The sequence below is a fragment of the Balaenoptera ricei genome, chromosome 3, assembly GCF_028023285.1.
Source record: "Balaenoptera ricei isolate mBalRic1 chromosome 3, mBalRic1.hap2, whole genome shotgun sequence".
NCBI classification, from domain to species: Eukaryota; Metazoa; Chordata; class Mammalia; order Artiodactyla; family Balaenopteridae; genus Balaenoptera; species Balaenoptera ricei.
This window is the reverse complement of record NC_082641.1, coordinates 139,853,511-139,877,491: the sequence shown is the minus strand read 5'-3', so window position 1 is coordinate 139,877,491 and position 23,981 is coordinate 139,853,511. Positions and strand designations below refer to the sequence as shown.

General features: G+C 46.4%; 1 protein-coding gene across 2 annotated transcripts; it reads left to right on the top strand.

Moving 5' to 3' along the window:
* Nucleotides 1-2,245: 2,245 nt before the first annotated feature.
* On the top strand, nucleotides 2,246-23,915 carry C1QTNF2 (C1q and TNF related 2). Of its 2 annotated transcripts, XM_059919593.1 has the most exons (4): nucleotides 2,255-2,340; nucleotides 2,666-2,763; nucleotides 19,284-19,536; nucleotides 23,134-23,915. In XM_059919593.1, exons 3-4 carry the CDS (start codon nucleotides 19,293-19,295, stop codon nucleotides 23,745-23,747), a joined length of 858 nt encoding a protein of 285 aa, XP_059775576.1. In that variant the 5' UTR covers nucleotides 2,255-2,340; nucleotides 2,666-2,763; nucleotides 19,284-19,292; the 3' UTR covers nucleotides 23,748-23,915. The 2 variants fall into 2 exon arrangements, with proteins under 2 accessions (XP_059775577.1, XP_059775576.1); XM_059919594.1 differs by lacking the exon at nucleotides 2,666-2,763 and having other exon boundaries at nucleotides 2,246-2,340.
* The last annotated feature ends 66 nt before the right edge of the window (nucleotides 23,916-23,981 follow it).

The following is a 23,981-nucleotide window of genomic DNA, read 5'->3' as shown; positions in this document are numbered from 1 at the left end:
TTATAACACATTGTACCTTTCCTATGACACGTATTGTATTTTGCATCTTACAGTAATTCGTGCTCACATTCATTTTCTCTGTAGACCAGAAGTTCATCTCCTTGTCTCCACACTCATAATAGGTAATACATGTTTGTGGACTGAATAAAAGACATAAACAGGCTACTGGGAAGAAGTCCTGAGCCCCGTTCCAGCTTGAAGCAGCTCCTGAAATAGCCATTTCATGAATATTTTGGATTTCCTGCTCTGTGATGCCATCACCACTGCAAGGATCCACAGGACAAGGCCCCAAGGGGGAGCTTCAGGGGACCTGGGTTCCAGGACTCCTCCAAAAGCTGGAAAAACATCTGCTCCCATTCAGCCAGCCAGGAAACATTTATCTACTGGGTGCTGAGTGTGGCACCACTGCCTTTCCCTACTCTGTTCATTAACCATTTTCTTGCCAATAAGGGCGTGCCAGTGATTCCAACTTGTGTCGCAGTGGAGTCCCATGGATAACACATGGAGATTTTTACTCTACCCTAGGAGAGGGGCTTTCCTGAGCCCTTTACATTCTGAATGGCCTCCCAGCATCCTAAGCCAGGATCCCTCACCTTTTCCATTCCTGACACATCTGGGAACAAACCAAGGTACCCAGAGTGGGTGGTGGACAGAGGTCCCCTTTCCAGCCACTTGTGAATTGACACACTAAACCCCACTGCACGTGTCATCTTTCAGTCATGTTTAGAGCTCTCACCCTCTCCCTCAGGCTCAACTGGACATCTCTTCCCCAGGCCTTCCCCTGGCCTCCCAGTTTCATGTTCAGTGTCTTCCTCTTCTGCAACACTTATTTCACATGAAACCACTTGTATCATCCTCACTAGACTCTAAGTTCCATGAGGCCAGGCACCAAGCCTATTTGGTTTACCTCTAGACCCCCAGCACCTAGCCGGGGACTGACACGTAATAGATGCTTATTAAATGTTTGCTGAGCCCACTAACTTTCATCCTCAAATAATAGTTATGTAATATTAATAATAATTCTCTACATAGTTTGACTGCTTACCAAACATCTCTATGAGTGAGTGTCCCAACTCTAGGGGGAAAGACAGTGCAGGTAATATAATTATTATTCTTCTTCCTTTTCAGAAATGAAATACCACCTATGAGATAACTAACTTGCCTAAGGTGGTGGAACCAGCTTGAGAATTCTAATGCATATCTGCATTAAAATTCTGACTATAAACCTTGGGTCATACACCATCTGTTCACCTGATGCTCTGGCAGCCAAGTGAAATACTGGTAGTTAGTGGAAGAGAGCAGTGGAAGGAACAGGGAGAAGCAAAACCCAGGCCTCTGATGACTTTTCTTTCCTCTAGTGTCTGCTTGCTACCTAAACATGGTCACTCTGCCCATCTGGGAGCTGGGGTCCTCGAGCAGGGGCATGTCTCTAAATGACCTGAGGCTGGGCAGACAGTTTGTGAGGCCAGCGAAGCCTCATCTTCTGGTGAGGAGGGAGATGAGGGCTGGGACACAGGGGCGCCTGTCCATTATTATGTATGTGCACACTCACATTATGGACCAAATCCACACCAAGGCACGTATACATATAAACACATACAGAATGAGCCACCGCACAAACAGGTGCCACACAGCATTATGCACATACACACTGATATGCAGTTACTGCCGACTCATACACACATTTAAACGTGCACCCAACACATATATCCAGCCACTACTGTGTACACACTGAAACTGAAGTACACTTCTATTGCACACCAAGCTGCAAGCTTGGATATGTGCGTATATATGTGCAGACACAGCCCTGATGTATGTTTGGACACATGCACTTATGCATGCACACACACACATAAAACTACACACGATTCCTAATCACTCTCGAGTACACGCACATTCAGTACACAGGAAGAGGTACTCTGTTATAAGCTGTCATGCCCACAGCACAACCCCTAGATCCACAGCGAGATGAATGCTCACGTACAAGCAACACACATGCCTCTTCAGACATGCACACATACCCACGCACTTGCAAACGCATGGATAACAATCACTCTCGTGCACAGAAAATTTCAAATGCACTGACAAGTTCTACGCACAGAGCGATGCATCGACACACTCAAGTTGTCACCGGAGCTGAAAGGTTTTTCCCAACCGATGCCCAAGAGCGCGCCGCGCTGCGGGCCGGCCCACGTGACCGGGCGGAGAGCTCTGTCGCCCATGACGGGATGGGAAAAGTATGCCCGGGGCGGGCGCCGGCTGGGCTGCAGCTACGGAAGGCGGGACGGCCCAGAGCTTCGTGGCTGCAGACCCGTCTGGACGTGGCCGGCAGCGGCGAGGGTAAGTGTCTGCGCAGTCCGCCCAGTCCGCACCTCCGCCACCCTCCGGCAGGGACGGAAAGTGCGGTCGGGGAGGGGGGATACGCGGTGCCGGCGCGGGTAGGAGGAGGTGGGAGGGAGGGTACTGCCAACACCCCCCCTCTGGAGGCCAGGCAGCCTTATGAATTACAACATGAATTGACATTTATCGAGTGCTTACTGTGTGCCAGGCTCTGTGCTCAGAGGTTTTCTCGTTGATAGTAATAGCTCGACCATTTGTTGTGCACCTATTTTGTGCCAGGCCCTGCCAGCCCTCCACTTAAGCTCTTTCATTTCCATGACAACAGGTTATCACCACCTGCAGAAGGGGCACCGGGCTCAGAGACGTTAATGACTTGCTCAGGTTGCACACCTAGTAGTTGGTGGTAAAGGAATTTGAAGCCTGGTAAGTCTGAGCCCAATACCCGAGCTAACAATCATAGTTACTTATCAAGTGCATTATCTAATTGACTCTTGACAACATTTCTTTTTTTTTTTTTTTTTTTAATTTTCATAATATATTTTAGTTAACAGATCCAAACATTATCACTTCAACGTGCAATCAGTATAAAATTATTAATTAGATATTTTATATATTTTTTGGTACTTAAGTCTTGAAAATTCAGTGTAAGTTTTACATTTGGACTGGACACATTTCAAGTACCAACAGTCATATGTCTATGTTAGTATAGTTTTAGAACATAAAATCCTACAAACTTTAAGAAGTGCCTATATTGGACAGTGTTTTCACAACACTATACAACAGATGGGTAAAATATTTAAATTCTCTACCAGAAAATCTTGGGTTGTTTTATTTTGTTTCTGTGAGTTATATTGGCTAACAATCTTTTTGACCATTTACAATGTGCCAGGGAAATGTTTTAAACCTATTACCTTTAATTCTCAACAATCTTAGATAGGTAGTGGAGTAGCCAGCCTTCAAGAGGGCCCCTAGTGATCTCTGTCTCCTAGTTTTCACACCCTATGACAACATTTCTTAATCAAATATATCATACAGACAGGCAAGCTGAGATTTGCACCCAATTCTTCACAACTCTCTTCACTCTCCCTCCCCTCCTCACTACTTGTCTCCAAGCCTTGTCTTATTTACTTCGTTCTTATTTCTCCATCCCCACTGCCACTGCCCCATTCCAGGACTGTTCCTTTCAACTAAACGGTTGCATTGGCTCCCTGCAGCCTCCAAGCCCAGGTCTCTCCCCTAAAGCCTGAATCCTTTGCACAACCTCAGTGCAATCGTCTTCTACCCTTTGACTGCAAAACTCTCCTGCGTGGAACCCTTCAAGGGTCACCTCCTTAGACTGGCCATCTCCCAGAGACCCCACTGAACCAGCAGCAATAGCAACGACAGTGTCCTATATGTGCCAATCCAAGGCTGAGGCTCAGTTAGTGTTGTTCCAAGTCCTCTCTGCTCCTCCATTTCCGCCCTCCCATCTGCACAGCTCTCCTCTGATTCATTCCGTTATCTGGTAATCATATCCAGTATGCTCACTTTCAACTGCCTCTCGGCAAACCTTCCACACTTTTAAGAACCTCACTACTGCCCTTCATTCTAACACATCCAGTGCAGCACAGGCTTCCTTTCTTCCCAGATGTTTGACTTCTCCCCATCCCCTAGCAGGGACACAGCCTTGACTGTCTTCCAATCCTTAAGCCTTCGGGTTACCTTTTGTTTTAAATGATACAAAACTGACAATGCTTACCTTAAAAAATTCAGACAGTACAAAAAGGTGGAAAGTGAAAAGTAAAAGGTCACACACTCCTTCCCAATTCTGGGAGGTAACCCCTTTAACAAGATGCGTGTCCTTTCAGGAATTTCCCACACACACATCTCTATTTATCTGTGTCTATCTTGTTTAAACTCAAGGAAAAATCATACTTGACATTCCCTGCTACAACTTGCTTTTTCACTTAACCGTGTACACTGGCCATCTTTCCATATCTGTGTATACTCTGTTCCCGTGTATAGTGTGTCATTACACAAATGAATTGAGATTTCTTTCACAAGTCTGGGGCATCTTCAAACCTACTCAGCCTCCACCAAATATTCAGCAGATTCCCCCAAGAAGTTACTTCTTTCTCTGCAAATCCCTCCATTCTTCCCCGTCTTGCTATTCCTCCTCTCATCTTCACCTGCAGATTGGACACAGATGACTGGACCTTCTTTCCTACAGTCCCAGTGTCTGGTGCTTTCTACTCCTGAATGTTCATCATGGGGCAACACAGACCCTGTATATACTCACAGCTTCCACCACTCCTTCCTCCAGGTTAGAGGCCTGCCGAGCTGGCTTTACCTCCATGAGGTGAACTCCTGCATAAGTCAGATTTCTGTTAATCAAGTTCTAATCTAGGTTTACTTTTGAAGGGAATTCTATGCCAAATCTTTTCTCAAGGAAATAATCTTCCTTTGGATTTGTGCATTGCTGTAACTGGCTTACTTCTATAACACACACACGCAGCTGCCCTGTTAGTTAAGGCTTTATGTACATGGGTCCTGTGCCCAAGCAGAAGGGCCGTGATAGAGGGACACGAGCCCTGGGTCCTGAATCAACAGGCTTGGGTTCCATCCCAGCTTTGACCTGGGAAAAATGACTTCACTGTTCTGAGTTCTGTATTCTCTCCTGCCAAATGGGGATGATAGCATCAGCCTCTTAGGACTGTGGGGAGAATTAAAGGAGAAAACGAACATCAGAGCTTTGAAATAAGAACACACAACATACATGCAGAACAAACACATGGAGAATACCCTCTTCCTCTAGATCATATGCCAACAAAGGCCGTGCATGATACATAAGTGAACAGGATGCATGACATTTAGGAGTGGTGAGGACTGGACACGGAAGAATATAGGTCCTGTGTATTAGTTTGCTAGGGCTGCCATAACAAAGTAACACAGACTGGGTGGCTTCAACAACAAAAATGTATTTTCTCACAGTTCTGGAAGCTAGAAGTCCATGATTAAGGTGATGGCAGATTTGGTTTCTTCTGAGGCCTCTCTCTTTGGCTTTCAGATGGCCACCTTCTGACTGTGACCTCACATGGTCACCCCTTGGTCTGGGTGTCATGTCCTAATCTCCTCTTCTTATAAAGATACTAGTCATATTGGATTAGGGCCCATCCATATCACTTTGTCTGACCTTAATTTACCTCTTTAAAGATCCCATATCTAAATACAGTCCCACTCTGGGGTTCTGGGGGTTAGGACTTCAACATATGAATTCTGGGGAAACACAATTCAGCCCATAACAACTTGTCCAAGAGGTAGCCAATTAGTGCCCTGCCAGAATGCTGCCAGATCCTCCAGATTCTCAAGAAAAGCTGGAAATCTTTTTTTTTTATTTGAAGTATAATTGAGTTAGAATATTATATTAGTTTCAAATGTACAACATAGAGATTCAATATTTTTACACACTACAAAATAATCACCACAATAAGTCTAGTTACCATCTGTCACCATATTAAGTTATTACAATATTATTGACTATATTCCCTATGCTGTACATTACATTCCTGTGACTTATTTATTGTATAACTAGAAGTTTGTACCTCTCACTCTCCATCTGTTTCACCCATCTTCTCCCCTACCTCCCCTCTGGCAACCATCTGTTTGTCCTCCGTATCTATGAGTCTGTTTCTGTTTTATGTTTGTTCATTTGTTTTGTTTTTTAGATTCCACATATAAGTGAAATCATATGGTGTTTGTCTTTCTCTGTCTGACTTATTTCACTTGGCATAATACTCTCTAGGTCCATTCTAGGTCCATCCGTGTTGTCACAAACGGCAAGATTTCATTCTTTTTTATGGCTGAGTAATATTCCATTATATATCTTCTTTATCCATTCATCTATAAATGGACACTTAGGTTGCTTCCATATCTTGGCTATTGTAAATAGTGCTGCAATGAACATAAGGGTGCATGTACCTTTTCAAATTAGTGTTTTTGTTTTCTTCAGATGTGCATTTTCCCAGAAGTGCAATTTCTGGACCATATGGAATTTCTATTTTTAATTTTTTTAGGAACTTCCTTACTGTTTTCCATAGTGGCTGCACCAATTTACATTCCCGCCAACAGTGCACAAGGGTTCCCTTTTCTCCACATTTTGGCCAACACTTATTTGTTGTCTTTTTGATAACTACCATTCTGACAAGTGTGAGATGCTATTGTGGTTTTGATTTGCATTTCTTTGATGATTAGTGATGTTGAGCATCTTTTCATGTGTCTGTTGGCCATCTTTAGAAAAATGTCTGTTCAGGTCTTCTATCCAATTTTTATCAGGTTGTCTTTTTGCTGTTGAGTTGTATGAGTTCTTTGTATATTGTGCACGTTAACTGTTTATCAGATATATTGTTTGCAAATATCTTCTCCCATTCAGTAGGTTGTCTTTTCATTTTGTTGATAGTTTCCTTTGCTGTGCAGAAACTTTTTAGTTTGATGTAGTCCCATTTGTTTATTTTTACTTTTGTTGCCCTTGGCTGAGGAGGCATATTACAAGAAAATATTGCTAAGACCAATATCAAAGAGTGTACTGCCTATCTTTTCTTCTAGGAGTTTTATGATTCCAAGTCTTTAATCCATTTTGAGTTTATTTTTGTACATGGTATGAGAAAGTGGTCCAGTTTCCCAACATCATCTATTGAAGAGGCTGTCTTTGCCCCATTGTATATCCTTGCCTCCTTTGTCATAGATTAATTGACCATACAACTGTGGGTTTATTTCTGGGCTCTCTATTCTGTTCCATTGATCTAAGTGTCTCTTTTTGTGCCAGAACCATACTGTTTTGATTACTGCAGCTTTGTAGTATTGTTTGAAATCAGGGAGCGTGATACCTTCAGCTTTGTCCCCCTTTTTCAAGATTGTTTTGGCTATTGTTTTGGGGTCTTTTATGTTTCCACACAAATTTTAGAATTATTTGTTCTAGTTCTGTGAAAAATGCCATTGGTATTTTGATAGAGATTGCACTGACTCTGTAGATTGCCTTGGGTAGTATGGTCATTTTAACAATATTAATTCTTTCATCCATGAGCATGGTATATCTTTCCATCTGTTTTCTTTCATCAGTGCCTTACAGTTTTCCAAGTACAAGCCTTTTACCTCCTTGGTTAGATTTATTCTAGGTATTTTATTTTGAAATCTTGATTTTAACATAAAAATCTCCCAAATTTTACATTGGCAACAATTTCAAACGTTACAAAAAAAAAAAAAGACAACAACAACAAAAAAAACCAAAAGCACGGTGCAGTCTGTGGTTTGCATAAGGCCATTGATAAGCCAGCTGGTCATCCCTTGTCTAGATTATAACTTCCTCAGTGGCAGGACCATCTTCCATAGCTCTCAGCCAGAGGTCCTTGCACATTGCAATCTTAACAAAAATCTGATCACTGAATGACAAAATTCCAATTTTACATACTTGTTTAAAGTAGGGCACACCCATAGAAATCCTGCACCTTTGCATTCATGCCACGCTGTAAAATCACCTCAGCTGTTATAACTGCCTTCAGGGCCATTTATCCCAAAGTTCACAACTGTTCAACTCCTCACAAGCTCACTGTTCTCACCATTTTACAGATGAGGAAACAGCAGACCCAGGTCTGCTCATTTATCCTTCTCCCATTATATCTCTCTCATTATATTGTTTTCATATAGTATAATTATATCAGAATAACAGTACTACTACTGAGTGCTTACTGTGGGCTGTTTACTGAATGATCCTATTTACTATTCAGTTACTCTATAATGGAAGTATGAGCCATCAAATTACTCATGGAGACATTCCTAAAGACCTCAAATAATTCAAATTGGTGTAATTCAATACTCGCCAGCTGAAGGATGGCAGGTATTTCTGTTTACCCATTAGAATTTCTGTTTACCTATTAGAATAGCCTTGCAAGGTTCTTGACAAACTTTCACACATAAAGTGAAACAATAAATATTTTTATACCATGCTATTTCAAATTCAAATGATTCAAATAAGATGATACACATTGCTTTTCCCATTTCACAGACAAGAAAACTGAGAGATTAAATAATTTAACAGAGGTCAAACAGCTAGAAAATGACTCTTAACCATTACTTAACCACCAGCTCAGCTCTGTGCTCTCAAAGGTTAGCGTTGTGTCAGATCTTTAGAGTTACACTGAATGCCCATCGCAGCCTGACTAGAAGTGACTCCATGGAAACCAGCAAGCCCAGGGAAGTCAAGGAAAACTTAGCTTTTTCTCCCCAGCCCTTCAGAGTTCAGACTTTGTTCCTCTCCCTCAGTTCCTGGATCTGCAAGCACAGTCCTTTCTACACCATTCCAAGGAATCATGTAGCCCCCAAATTTCCTTCCCCTGCCTTCTGTATGGTCCTGGATGCTCCTCAAGGGAGCCTGTATCAAAGAGAAAGGAGGAGCAAGGCTTGCTTTCTCTCCTGGTATAGGTAGGCCAGGTGGGACCCTCAGTATAACCAGATGGTGTGCCCTATAAAAGCAGCAACCACATCTTTTCATCTTCAGATCCCCAGTATCTGGCCTCCAAGGCAATAAGAATAAGCCACACCATTTATTAGGCAGCCTTTCCAAGCCATGGTACCAAGTACCTGCATACGTGATGGCCCACTTGACCTCCTGTCACTTGATGAGATAAACACTCTCCCATTGATTCACCTATATCTGTACTGTGGAGCCTGAACATGCCAGGTGGATCAGGGGTATAGGGCCAAGCCAGACACCCTCATCCTTCCCTTAGGACGGAACGGCAGGAGTGAAGGCCAAGCCTCCCTAGGAATCTCCTTTGGTAGCAACAGACAGAAATACAACTCAAACTATCTTACCTGAAAATGGAGAATTTATTAGGAGCCTTCAGGGGCCTCCACCTGAAATGCCACAGGACTCATGGAGGAGGTCAGGGTGATTTTCCGTTGGTTGAACTGCTGTTGGTGACAATTTTAAACAAGGTCTGAAGTTTTGTATCATGTTTTGCTTTCAACATCCATCATCTTGTTTGCTTTTCATAAGGACAAATAATAGCTAATGCTTTTATACTTCTTCCATATGGCAGGCCTTACTCTAGGAAAATTAAATCCTCATAAAAACCTTCTAAGGTAGGTACTATTATTATCGTCCCCATTTTGGAGAGGATGAGGATGAGGGGGAGAGGATAAGTAACTTGTAGAAGGTCCCACAGCTAGTTGGTGGGATTTCAACTCCAGCAACTCTGCTTCCATCTAATACAATAGCCACCGTGTGGCTGTCAAGCACTTGAAACCTGGCCAGTGCTGCAAGTGTGAAATACACCCTGGGCTTCGAAGACTTAGTGGTACTTAAAGAATGTAAAATGCCTCAACAATTTTTACATTGATTACATGTTGAATTGATGATATCTGAGATATACTGGGCGAAATAACATATGAAAATTAATTTCACCTGCTTCTTTTTACCTTTTTCACGTGGCAGTGAGACCGCTTAAAATGACACATGCGTCTCACATCCTTCTCCTATTGGGCAGCGCTCTGGTCGGCCACTTGGAGGCCGGCCCTCAGGAGAAGCTGGATACATGGCTCTGAACACCCGCGGGCCTCCTCCCCCGTCTTCACACCCCACACGTCAGCTGCCTGCTGCTCTCACTGCGGTCCTTGGTCTCCAGGGCGGAAAACAGCTGTGGGCAGGTTCAAAGCTTGACGGCTTTGGCTTCAGCCGCCCGGGAGCCTGACTCTGGCCCTCACTTCGAGGACAGCTGAAGTCCCACGTGAAGCAGCCAGGGACCCAGAGGGTGGGCTCCGCGCCCACCACATCACATGCCACGCGTGTTGGTGTGTAAGAGTTTGGGCATATCTGTCAGAAGCTAGAACTTGGTGGCGGTAACGCAGGGCCCGCCACGATGACTTCCGGGGTGCCGTCCGAGTTCCCGCTGAGACAAACCTCGCGAGATCCTGGCTCCTGCTCCGTCATTAGGTCTTGCTTTGGCATTGGACCTCTTTCTCTAGACTGAGCCAAAAACAGGGGCACGGGGGTGGGGGAAGGAGAAAACAGCAGATCAAATATTTTCTGAGGCCTCTTGGCAAGTGGGCCCCATGACTTTTAATCCTCTGTATTTAGACTTAGTGCTGGAGTGTTTCCAAATGGGCATCGGTCTCCAGATCCCAGGAAAGGGAGCTGGTTCCGTGAGCACTGCGGGAGGAGCGGCGGCCAGACCCTTTCTCCTCCCATCGGCCTCTGTCAGCTTCTCAGAGAAGCTGTTTCCAATTTGCTTCCTGGAATTCAGGGAGGGCATGGGGTGTTTTTCATCATGGAAATTTCACTCCCATCAAAGCGAATTTTCAGCGAGCTTCATCTGCGAGCAAGGGTCACCCCAATCCCATCACCAGCCCTTTCCTTTTAACTGCAAACACAGGGAGAATTGCCCGGCTGCGTCAGGCTCAGGTGTCCTCCACCTGAAACACTCCAGGGGCTCCTAGTGGGAGGTCAGGACTGCACGCTGTTAGTTCCGCTGCAGTTGGTGGCAGTTACGATTTTAAACAAGGCTCTAACTTTTGTATCATGTTCTGCTTTCAACATTGGTTATCTAGTTTGATTCTCAGGAGAACTCTGTAAGGCAGATGGGGTGAGGGTTATGATCTCCATCTTACGGGTGAGAAAATGAGGCCTGGCTAGGAGGAAATGACTTTTTCCACGTGGCCAGTGAGTTATAAAACCAGGCCTGGGACCCACATGTTCTGAATCCAAGACCAGTGTTCTCCTTGGGTTTCCCTCAGTAGCCAAGTGTGGTTTTGTCATCCTTTTGCTCCCGTTGCTCTTTTGTTACACGAGTGACCATTTCATTCGAGGCCGTTGAACAGCTGTGAGTTGAGCTCTTATTATGGGCAGGGCAGACCCCGTGCTAAGCTGTGGTCATAACAGAGAGCAAGACAGGCAGGGCCTCTGCATTCCTGGACCTTCCACTCCAGGGGGAAGACAGACAACAGAAAGTTAATGAGCCAAGGAACAAAAAATATATGATCACAACTCAGGCCAAGTCTCTGGAAGGAGGACCAGGGTGGTCTGAGCAAACAAGCAGGGGTGGGCCTCTCTGAGGAGGTATTAGCCCTGAGACTTGAAACATGGGGCAGGCAGCTATTTGAAGGCTTCTGAGGGAGAGGGTTCCTGTGTCACACGCGCGGCTAGAAGCTTTGAATACATTATCTCATTATTCCTGGATGAACTCCGTGAGGTGGGTGTACTATTATTCCCATTGGATAGTTGAGGAAACTAAGTGGCTGTGTTTCCCACGGCTCTTAGTCACTGAGTGAAACACCATCCCTACCTGTCAGGGTGTCACAACCTCATAACCAACATGGCAAATTTATTTGAGCACAGTTTATGTCTTCCGGTCTCCAAGGGAGATTGTGCAGAACTCAGGCTCAGCAGCGTTGCTCAAGGCCCAGGCAAGTGTCCCTGGAGTTTCCACATTCAGGTAGAGGCATTGAGAGACCCATATCCCTGCTGGCCCTTCTCACATCACAGTCTGAATAGAGGGCCCTTGGGAGGGAACCAGGGGTTCATGTCCTGAGAGCTAAGGGCAAGAGCAAGGAGGAGGAAGGCTCCGCCCCTGACAGGGGACCTCAGGCTGGGGCCCTTTAAGCTCCTAGTGTTTTCCTAGAACACTTGTCGTTAAGAATCATTAGCTACTTAACTCAGAGATGAGGAGCCCAGGGACTGGGTAAATTAAAACCAGACTGAAGAACTTCATCCAAGCTCAGCACCTCATGATTCCATTTTGGGGGTTGAACCAACTAACATTGTTTTCCCTTCAGCAGGAAGACTATCCCATGCAGCCTTCCCTGTTCAACTCACACCAGTAAGGACAATTTAGGAACTAAGATAGTTTTTTTAAAGGTGAAGAAGGACTAATGCTTATTTTTTCTTATCAATTGAACAGGCATTTATGGAGTACCTGCTGTATGTAAAATATTCTGCAAGCCCCTCCCTGGAATGGGGGTAGGGGCCCTGTGCTCTAGGAGGTCAAAAGGAGGAGGGGTTAGAATTGGATCAGGTTTGGGTTAGAAAAACCGGGGAAAGGAGAAAACTTCTTTGAATCCAGGAGTATCAGGGCCCTTTTGGATTTAGACCACCACCTTGTTTTCTCTTCACCGTGAATTTTCTTCAGGGCGGAGTCTGGGTCTCAAACACGCATTAACCAAGCAAATATTTCTTGACTACCCACTATGAGCAAAGAAGTTGGAAGCCCTGGGGATATAGCTAGTGTCCCTGCTCCTGTGGGGCTTCCATTTTAATGGGAGAGGCCCAGTAAGTGGGCAAGCAGACAAATGCAGTGAATACGGGTGAGATGTAAGGGCTGGAAAGACAGGACAAGGAGCTGGGCTCCAAAGGGAGAGCTGTCTGAGATGAAGGCCTTGGAGGAAGTGACATTTAAGCTGAAACACAATGGATAAAGAGCCAGCATGCCAAGAGGGTGGGCCCCTGGGCCGCAGGCAAAAGGGTGAAATGGAGCTTGACCTGAAGAGGGGGGAGTGCAGGAAGAGAGGGGAAGAACCAGGATTAGAATGGAGGCAGGGGGCCCTTGCCTTTAAGGCCACATCGAGGGTTTGCTATTTGCAGCCAGCAGCCACTGGAGTAAGACCGTCCAGGAAGTGATGTGGCTGAGTTATGTTTATAAAGGATCCCTCTGGCTTGGGCTTGGAGAGTGCCAGTGCAGGGAGCAAGAGACAAGGCTGGAGGCTCTTGCCAGCTCTAAGCAAGGCATGAGGTGATGGTGCTGAAGGGGAGGTGCTTTGTGCACCCTGGTCTTTTGGTTCAGCCCCTGGGGACACCCCGTTAATACTGCAAAGGGGCATCCCAATGGTGGGATGTCAGGGCTCAAAGGCTGCCCCCCATCACCTTGGCTAAACCACGTGTGGGCCTCTCAAAGGACAGGAGGTTTCCTCAAGCATAAATCTCAAGTACCCTGAAGGAGAAAAAGCATCACTTTTACATTTTCTTAATCATGTATTTTATATGATATAATAAAAGATGAGACATCAAAGAAATTTCTCTGTTGCTGTGTGTGGCTTTGGCCTATGCTTCAAGGTCTTTTCTGTAATTTGGGATATTTAGGAAGAAAAATCCAAAAAACACTGACATAATGGAAAACATTTGGGCGTTAAGATCTGCCAAACCCAAGTTCAGATATAACTTCTGCCATGAACTAGTTGTATAACATGAGCAAATTAACCTCTCCGAGCTTCAGTTTACTCTTCTATAAAACAGGAAAAAAAAAAAAATAGCAGGGAAGGGAACAAGGCGTAGTACATTACATATAGTCTTCAGAGCCCCTCAGACACAGGTTCGAATGTTCTCCGCAGTATTCGAATTGTGTGATTTGGGGTAAAATCATTTCATTTCTCAGAGCTTCTGTTTTTGTTTTTTTTTTTTGTTGTTTTTTTGTGTTTTTTTTGTTTTTTTTTTTAATATTTTATTTATTTATTTATTTATTTATTTTGGCTGCATTGGGTCTTAGTTGTGGCACACGGGATCTTCAATGAGGCATGCGAGATCTTTCGTTGCAGCATGCAGGCTTCTCTCTAGCTGTGGCGTGCGGGTTTTATGTCTCTAGTGGTGGAGCGCGGGCTCCAGGGTGTGTGGGCTCGCGGTTGAGGCTCGCGGGCTCAGTAGTTGTGGCGCACAAGCTTAGCTGCCCCGCGGCATGTGGGAACCTAGTTCCCCGACCAGGGATCGAACCCGCGTCCCCTGGATTGGAAGGCGGATTCTTTACCACTTGACCACCAGGGAAGTCCCCGAGCCTCTGTTTCTTCATCTGAAAAACAGGACAATAAGTTTACTGCCTTCGTAGGGTTTATTGTAAACTTCAAATAAAATAATTCCAGTAAAGAGCTTTGTGCAGTGCCTGGAGCTTTGTAGGTGTCCAGTTAAGTCAGTTTGCTTCTGCCTCAGTTTCCCTGTCTGTAACCAATGAGGTTGGCTTAAATGGCCCATTGGGGCTCTCTTCAAGTTTGTCATTCTAAATTTATTTTTAAGCCCCAGCAAGAGTTCACCTATCTGGGTGCCTTGGGGCCTTGGCCCCCCTCCAAGCCCTCATCCCCAGGTTTTTTCACCACTGTGGTGTGGAGAGTAGGCTGGGAGCAGGGCTATTTGGAGCTGTTTTCTTCGGAGGTGCCCTGGAGGCAAGGAAACTCTCTGCTCCCTCCCTCTAGGTTTGGAACCAGAACCTAGTCTCCCCGCCTTTATTTCCAAAACAGTTCCTGGCTTGAGCTGCTTCAGGAACCTCCAGGCTCCAGCTCTGAGAAATACCTTCCTCCCTGCGCGTTCCAGAGCCTCCGCCCAGCCACTGGGGCCCACCCTGGGCCAGCATCACTGAGCAGGATCACTCAGTGAGCCCCCCTCTCAGCTCACTTCCTCCTTCCTCCCTCTCCCTTGTCCCAAATATTCGCAGGTTGCAACTTTCCAAACTATTTCAAACCTGCTTTGAGAAGTCGGTTTCTCTTCTGGGGCCCCAGATGTGTCCCAGCTCACAAGTAACACTAAGACCAGTTTTGTAAGATTCTCATCAAGTAGACAAGGGAAGGAGATGGAGATTCTTGGGGCCTGGGGACAGTTTTCCAAAGTCCGTCATGCATGTAACTTCCACCGAGTTTGCCTCCCACCTCCCACTATCGTTTATGCAGCCCATGTGGAGCCCAGGTGGCACAAGAGAGACAGCAAACTGCAACTTTATTTTTGCCTCCCTCTGCCTCTTTATAATCTAGCCAATGAGGGCGCTCCCCCCTCCACTAGGTAATCCACTCCCAGGTTATCTGCTCTTCAATCTTTGTTCAAAGGTGAGACTTCTTCCTGTTCCCCAGTGCAGGTGTAAGGCTGGCTGGACCACCTGCCCCCCTTCTCAGCTCACCTCTTCCCAGGCTGAAGGAACGAGGGGAAGGAGAAGTAAAGGGACAGACAGCAGGGGGATTCTTGTTTCTTGGCAGGAACAGGGCTAAGCTCCTCGGCCCGTCTGGGCCTGGCAGACACGGATGATGTCTCTTGTTGGGGACCTTCTGTGGGCTCCTTGGCGGTCCCCAGGTTGAGCCCTCTGACTGTAACAGCCGTGAAGCGGGCCTCCACACTTTCTTGTGCAGGCAAGTCCAGGCCTCACCCTCAGCTTCTGGTTTTCGGGCATCCACCCTGCATGCTTATCACTGCTGGGCCCCTCACTTTCTGTCCTGGCGCCTCCAGCTCAGGCCGGCTGGGGCTGCGGAATGTCTGGCACCTTCCGTCTACCAGAGAAGGGGAGGAGGCAGTCAGCCCCCTTTCTGTGCAGCAGGGAGCTCTCTCTTCCCCCTTTCATGCAGCAACCTGCCACTTTCCCACCCACCAGCTTCCAGAGGCAGGCCTCAGATTCATTTCCACGCCCCCTCCCCTTCCCCACCACACGGGTTGCATTTTATTCAGTAAAATCCAAGAGTGCCCAGAGTCATGGAATGAGCTCTCAGACTATTCCTTTGTCATTTCTTCACTTTGGCCTGACCTCTCGATTGAGCATGCAGCCTCTCGTGTGTCCTGGTGCTCAGGTGAGAATTTTGATTTTAAAACACCCTCTTTCCCTGACCCACTAAGTCTTTCTTTGCATCCTCTCCCAAGGGCTAGATACCCAGAGCTCACCCGTGCCCCTGTCAAGTCCCTTTCTTTACGTTGTGCCACAGGCCTTCCTTGCATCCTAGGAGATGCTCTGTCCCAGGGTCCCTGGCGCTGTGGTCCTGTCTGGGGGTTTCCAAGGTTTCCATGCTTATTTGTGGAGGCTTGCTCAAGATTCTTTAAGAGTGGGTGTGCACTGCCACAGATGACAGTGCTCTTTGTGGAAAAGGGATATTAGAAAGGGGTATAGAGGCATGAAAAGTGTACTGTCACCAAACTGAAACTGTTTTTTCTTCAATTCACCAGGATTACAGAAATTGAAAAGACAATAACTTTGTTACTATATGATGTCATGTTATTTAAGGCAGTATCTGGTACTAAATCATCTCTACCTATCCAGGGACACCTCTGTGACATTTATTCTCTGAGGTCCAGAGAAGGAAAGTAACTTGTCCAAAGTCACCAGGTTGGTGAGCCTTGGAGCCGGAACTAGACCAGGCCCCCTAGTGGCAGCGCAGTGCAGTGCTGCAGTCTCCCCTCCTCTCCCTGGCCGGGGAGGCCTGGTCTTCTCTCCCCTTCATCTGTTCCCAGGGTTATTAAAGATTTGGAGGGGTCAGGAGGAAAGGTAGAATCGGCCTGTTTCCAGAGGTGGCCCAGTGGTCTGGACAGGCTCCCAGGCCTCAGGCAATGCAGCAAGTGAAGGGAAGGGAGGCTGAAGGCCCAGGAGGGAGCTGTGAGCTCCAAGGGTGAGACCTGAGCAGTGGTCCTCCCCTACTGCCCGCGCCACGGCTGCGGGGAGCCCCCTCATGCTTGAAGGCTGTGATGAGGCAGCTGAAGGCTGTGCGGGAACGGAGAAGCCAGCAAGACTTCATATCTAGTAAGAGAGGGCCAAGTGGAGTCTGAAAGTCTCAGTCAGCATCAGAGGTGAAGGGGCTTAGAAATCATCTAGTCCAGTGGTCCTCAAAATGGGTCCGTGAACCGACAGCATCAGTGTCCCTCAGATACCACATAATAATGCAAATCTTCCAGCCGCAACGCAGACCTACCGAATCACAAACTCTGGGGGTGGGACCCAGCAGTCTGGGTTTGGACAAGCCCTCCAGGTGGATCTGATGCATGCTCGAGTGTGGAAACCAACCCCTTATTTTTCAGGGGGGGAAACTGAGGCCCAGAGAGGGAAAGGGGCTTGCCTAAAGTCACAAAGCCAGTTACCACTTCAGAGCTCATCCTAGAGGCAAGAAGTCGTGTCTGGAATGTTCTCTCTCCTGGTTTCATTCCAGGGAGAGAGGCTGTTGGTCACAAAGTGACTGAGCCAGTTTTTTGAGAGATCTTGAACAAGTGGCTTATTTCTGCTCTGGACCTTGGCTTCTGCATCTTCCTGGTGAGGGGCTGGGGGTAGATAATCTCTGGGCACATAACACTCTGGTCTCTGGTGTGATCATGCCCCAGCCTTAAGGACATGGTGTGAAATTAAGACATATTGAGGCTTGCAAATTGTCCCAAAAAATTACATCCCACACGACTTTTCCAGGAAGCTATTACACCAAATGTGCCACCAAAATGAGAGAGTGAAAAAATAAAATAAAATAAGAGAAAGACATGGGATTCGTAAAGCAGGAGATATAACGCAGGAGAGAGGCAAAGAGGATCGCCATGATGGTTATAAAGGAAAATCCTGGGATGACAGCTTAGCATGTACAAAGGTTGGAATAGGAGAATGGAGGGCTCCAGGACTTATGCCTTTAGGAAAATAAATAGAAGAGGTAAATTATCTGATACATTTAATAATGTAGAAAATAATGGCGTAGAGAACTAAGCAAATAAAATTATTAATATCTCCAGTAAGAAAAGTGTGTATAAGAAAGGAAGTATAATTATAGTACAGTGCTTAGCTTAGCAATAAACAAGACATAATAATTCAGAGTGAATTTTGATTTAGTCAAAAATTATATCTGAACTGCATGAGGGAGAGAAAACAGGGTCCTAGAGTGATGGAAGAGGGCTGAATCCTCATCTGTCATAATAGAAATTCAAAAGGAAATGTCCAAAATTGATAAAAAGAAACCATGTAGACATATTATCTTTTTTTTTTTCATTTTTATTTATTTATTTATTTATTTATTTATTTATTTATGGCTGTGTTGGGTCTTCGTTTCTGTGCGAGGGCTTTCTCTAGTTGCGGCAAGCGGGGGCCACTCTTCATCGCGGTGCGCGGGCCTCTCACTATCGTGGCCTCTCTTGTTGCGGAGCACAGGCTCCAGACGCGCAGGCTCAGTAATTGTGGCTCACGGGCCTAGTTGCTCCGCGGCATGTGGGATCCTCCCAGACCAGGGTTCGAACCCGTGTGCCCTGCATTGGCAGGCAGATTCTCAACCACTGCGCCCCCAGGGAAGCCCCATATTATCTTTTAATGTCAATAAATGCCAGAAGAAATACCCAAAAGAGTTTGGAGTGGGGGGAGGGTTGAGGGGTGGGTATGAAGATCACACACAATTTTTCATTATAAGCTTTATGGTATTATTTGACTTTATAACAATGTGAGTGTATCATTTTTATTATTTTTTAACTGGAAAAAAGAAAAAAAGCAGTGTAGCCTGAAGCAAAGCACACAAGCTCTGGATTTGCACAGCCTCGTTCAAATCCCAGCCCTGCCAACTGCTAACTGCCTGACTTACTCACGTTGTGAACTTCTCTGAGCCCCCATTTCCTCTCCGTATCTATTCGGTGAGGATGCTGTGAGATTAAGTAATGCGTGGAAAGCTCTTAGCCCAGGCCTGGTGCACAGGGAGCCCACGGCAGAGGAGCTGTGCCCACGGCCCACCAGTGCTGCTCAGGCTTGGGGCACCTTCACTCAGAGCTGACACCTCACTTCTCACCCACCAGTGTGCTGCCCCAAATCCTCTGGGAGGGGCAGCCTAGTTGCAAATCACCACCTGCAGTTGGAAGTATTGATATTTCTCCCCTTGTAACTTTCCATTCATGCCACATATTTGAATGAAACCATGGATCGTTTCTCTCCATCCACAGCTCCACCCCATCAGCTGTCACTGGGCTGTCAGTCCTGCCACTCTGGAGCGCGACAGTGTGAGGATGTGTGCCACCCCCGCAGGAGCCCTCCCAAGTGTATTCTGAGTCCATGACTCAGCTCATCCAAATATGTCCTCAAGATGTGATGACACTGTCCAGCTACTTGTATGTGATGTGGGAGAGAGGAAGGATCAGAAATGTAACTGTGTCTCTCCCAGATGCCCTCTCCTCCTCTTCCTCCTCTTGATGCCTTTCTGATTGACCCCCAGTTAGCTCACAGCTCTCTTGCCTCCCATAGGTGACCACCATGATCCCCTGGGTGCTCTTGGCCTGTGCCCTTCCTTGTGCGGCCGACCCGCTGCTTGGTGCCTTCGCCCGCAGGGACTTCCAGAAGGGCTCCCCTCAACTCATCTGCAGCCTGCCTGGCCCCCAGGGCCCACCTGGCCCCCCAGGATCCCCAGGGACCTCAGGAATGGTGGGAAGAATGGGCTTTCCAGGCAAAGATGGCCAGGATGGCCAGGACGGGGACCAGGGGGACAGCGGAGAGGAAGGTAAGAAGCCCAGTGCCTGTCTCTCCTGTTCCCACCTGGGGTTGACAACATCTGACACGAAAGGGGTTTGCAAAGTTATGAAAACTAATGTGAATCCCATTTCATTATAAACCAAATTAATGTGTCTTTAAAAAACAGAGCAGTATATTCTCTGGAAAGGAACAGTGAGCATCAGATCTTCTGTTCCTGCCCCAGGTGCACCGTTGATTTGCTGAGTGACTTTAAGCAAGTCTCCTGAAATATTATTCAGAACTCTTCCGGTCGCAAGCGACAGAAACCCGATTTATAGCCCCAAATGGAATTTATTGGCTCATACAGCTAGAAAGTCCAAGAGCTGAGCTTCAGGAATAGCTGGGTCTAGGAGCTCAAATACTGTTGTCAAGGCTTTGCTTCTCTCTGTGTGTTGGTTTTGTTCTCACAAAGGTTGGAAGTTATGAAATGCCCACTGGTGGGCTCAAGCCTACCTCCTCATGGCTTGATCCATAGAGCAATTCTCAGGATGACTGAGTCTCCTTGATCACATGTGCATCCTGGACCAATCCCTTTGACTATGGAGGTGAGGTACCACCATTTGCTAGGACTGGGTCAAGTGCCCACCCCTTGGCGTGTGTGAGTGTGTGGTGGGGGCAGTTGGCCACTGTGACTTACAGCCTCACTAGGACCACATGAAGTAGTGAAGGGCAGTTTCCCGAAGGAAGGGGTGCCAGGCAGGCAGCAGACAAGTTGGATACTGTCTACAGGCCTTCTCATCCTTGACATTCCTTATATCTCTGAGCGCTTACCCCAGTAACCAAGCACTTTTCAGTGTCAGCAGCATCCCAAAGTGTACATTTTAAGCATTAGTGAAACCATAATTTTTATTTGTATGGCATTTTAACATTGACAAAGCACTTTTGAGTATGCTGCTCATTTGCTGGTACAGCAATACCATCCTATGAATGAGGTATTCTTATTATCCCCATGTTACAGATGAGGACACAAAGTCAGAATGATTAAGTTGAGAACAGCAGGTTGTAGCTGCAAGAACTTGAACTTTGGAAACAAACCTGGATGCCAATTTTGACAAATTACCTCTCCTTTCTCCAAACCTCAGTTTCCTCTTCTCTAAAATTGGGATTATCACAGGACTTACCTCACATGGGTGCAGTGAAGATGAAATAAAATAACATGTGAAGCACCTGTCTCAGAGTAGACATACAATAAATGGTAGTTGCCCCTTAATAGACTTGCTGAGCTCACACCACAGGCTGGTAGCAGACTCCAAATCCAGGCCCTTTCCTACCAGATCAAATTAATTCCTCCAAAAGCACCTCCTTTCCAGAAGAATAACTATAAAAATAATGATAATGGCTTTGACTTAAGGGGGGTCAGAGTATGTCAGGCACTGGAAAACATAGTTCCCATTTTCTGACCACAGTGGTCAATTCGGGTCTGAGCGTGTGCTCCAAGCAGAGCCAGCCAGAGTTTGCATGACATTTTATGACATGATCCATCATCCTTATGAACCCTAAGAGAAACAGGATATCTCTGCTCTTGACTTTCCCCAGCTTGATTAAGAACTCTGAGGATGTAGGTTTGGGGCTGTTTTGGCTGTCTCTTCTGCCATGTATTGAGTCTCTGCTGAGAATTAAGCCAACACACCAAGGAAGGCAGTGTTGAGAGATGCAGAGTCCTGACACACATAACCCAGATAAAGCTGGGTCATCCTGGGACCAGTCATAGGACAGGATAATCTCCAACCACCTTCCCCCTGACATACACATACAAACCCACCTCCAGAAAGGTCTTGACAAGTAAAAGTCAGCTTTTCCAGAAGTTTCTCAAAAAAGGAAATCAAGAAGGAAGCACACACCATAACACGTCATAAAACTTCCCAATAAGCTTCCTTATCTATTTGTCTTCCCAAAAAACTCCAATCCAAAATGACCCTGTCTTTATTCCTCCTCTTCTCAGGGTTCTTTCTCCCACCTTTTATTTATTTTCATTGTTTCCAAGAACAGCTTTTTGACCGTTCTTAGTTTTATTTTTTCCCCATTCCTTTTACTTATTTTTAATTACACGTATAATACGCAAATACATTTTCATTGTAATATATTCAAACAGTATAAATAAAGGAAGATCTCTTCTTAATTCTTACCCCTCATCATCCTCCTTTCATCCTCCAAAGGTAACCACTATTAATTGGTTAAATGTATATCCTCCCTGGCCTCTTTCATATATTTACATGTACGTATAATAATACCAAACACTTCCAGGCACTCAGCATAAGCAATCCGTTCCTGGAAACTAGATGTTCAGTGAGAAAATGCTATTTGGAAATCTATTTCCCGGTTACTTAAAATAGGAAAAACTTAAATGCATTACACGTTAACCCAAAACTCTAAAACACAGAAAAATGCCTGTATGTGTACATATAAGGAGCCAAGTACCTTGTTAGGATGTAAAATATCTGCAACATTACCTGCTGATCACCCAGTTTGCAGGGTGGTTAGTGAACACTTGCTTTGTGTGCTGTGATGCTAAGACACTGCTTAGCGCCTGGCAACCCCTCCAGCAGCAGGCTCCCTGATTGGCATCTGGCATGCTTTCCAAAACATCTACCCACAGCTCTGCCAGTCTGCCAATTGTATCAACCGTACCACCACTGTGTTTGGACGTGACTCCAGTCGTTACCCAGATACAGTTTGTTTAAAATGTTGTATTGAGTTTGGGGGACATAAATATAAATGTTTCCCACATAATCATCAGCCAAAAATGTTGTATTGAGAGAAACTCACATTATTAGAGTATGGGTATTAAAAACCCAGAGGTGTTCTACAGGCACATATTACTGTGAAAATGTAATACTGTGAAAATGTTCTGCAGGCTATACCAAGTGTATTTAGCAAGTGTTTACTATGTGCCAGGCACTTAAATGGGTGTAGAAATACCGTTGTGGTTTCCTCTGAACAGAAAGAAGTTTCTGCCACCTGCTTGTTCCTCTTAACAGTGTAGTTTAGAGAAGTTTTCAAACAGTGCACGTAAACCTGCCTCGTTTTTTAAACTCCTGCGGAGAATTGCACATAATGGATGGACCATAATTTTTCTCATTATCTCCCTTTGGTTGGGCATTTAGTTGTTCCTAGTTTTTTGCTATTGTAAGCAATGCTGCTGTAAAAACCCTTGCCCACGTGGGCAGGGATCTTGGGCACTGGGCAGGGCGTTCACTAAGGTCAATGGTTTGAAGTCAAGAGGCTTCTTGCAATTCTTGTCTCAACCCATTACCAGCACAGCGGGGGGAAGCATTGATCTGGCAGACAAATCAGACTCTTCCTTAGAAGGCAGGACAAGGGAAGGGCGTGAATTGTTACGAGTTAGTCTTGCCCTGAGCCACATGATTCTGGAAGGTATGTATCACATTCGCATTTTCCAGATAAGAAGGGAGAAGTGCCCCTGGTTATACCATCAGGATTTGCACCCATTCCTATGCCACTCCACAGCCTTCATGTTCTTTCCCTTATCCAAAGGCTTGTGCTCTAAGGATGGAAAGCCCAGGCCAACGGCCTCTGCCTAGTTCTCTGAGGTCCCCTCCATAACACCAGCTGCTCTGTCTTCCAGGTTCACCCGGCCGGACAGGTAACCGGGGAAAGCCAGGACCAAAGGGCAAAGCAGGGGCCATTGGGCGGGCCGGCCCTCGCGGCCCCAAGGGGGTTAGTGGTGCCCCAGGAAAGCATGGCACACCGGGCAAGAAGGGGCCCAAGGGCAAGAAGGGGGAGCCCGGCCTCCCGGGCCCCTGCAGCTGCGGCAGTGGCCACGCCAAGTCGGCCTTCTCCGTGGCAGTGACCAAGAGCTACCCAAGGGAGCGGCTGCCCATCAAGTTCGACAAGATCCTGATGAACGAGGGCGGCCACTACAACACGTCCAGCGGCAAGTTCGTCTGCGGCGTGCCAGGGATCTACTACTTCACCTACGATATCACGCTGGCCAACAAGCACCTGGCCATCGGCCTGGTGCACAACGGCCAGTACCGCATCCGGACCTTCGACGCCAACACGGGCAACCACGATGTGGCCTCGGGCTCCACCATCCTGGCTCTCAAGCAGGGTGACGAGGTCTGGCTGCAGATCTTCTACTCAGAGCAGAATGGGCTCTTCTATGACCCATACTGGACCGACAGCCTCTTCACGGGCTTCCTCATCTACGCCGACCAGGACAACCCCAATGAGGTGTAGACAGGCCAGTGCTGGGTCACTGAGGAGGGCACCAGCTCCTGAACTTGGGCTTCCAGAACAAGACTCCTAAACTGTCTGTTGGGGACTGGATGTCGGGAGCTTCTAACCTCTGGCCGACCTCCTCTGCCCCACTGTTCCTCCATCATTAAATCCAAGCTTTTTTATTCATCCTTCCATCTATCCATTTGCTAATTTTCTTAATATGTACTATGTGGCGGGCACTGTGCTACACTC

Coding starts and splice junctions, on each gene's coding strand:
- C1QTNF2 (XM_059919594.1), top strand. CDS start 19,293: ATGATCCCCTGGGTGCTCTTGGCCTGTGCCCTTCCTTGTGCGGCCGAC. Junction 19,537..23,133: donor GGGGGACAGCGGAGAGGAAG/GTAAGAAGCCCA, acceptor TCTGTCTTCCAG/GTTCACCCGGCCGGACAGGT.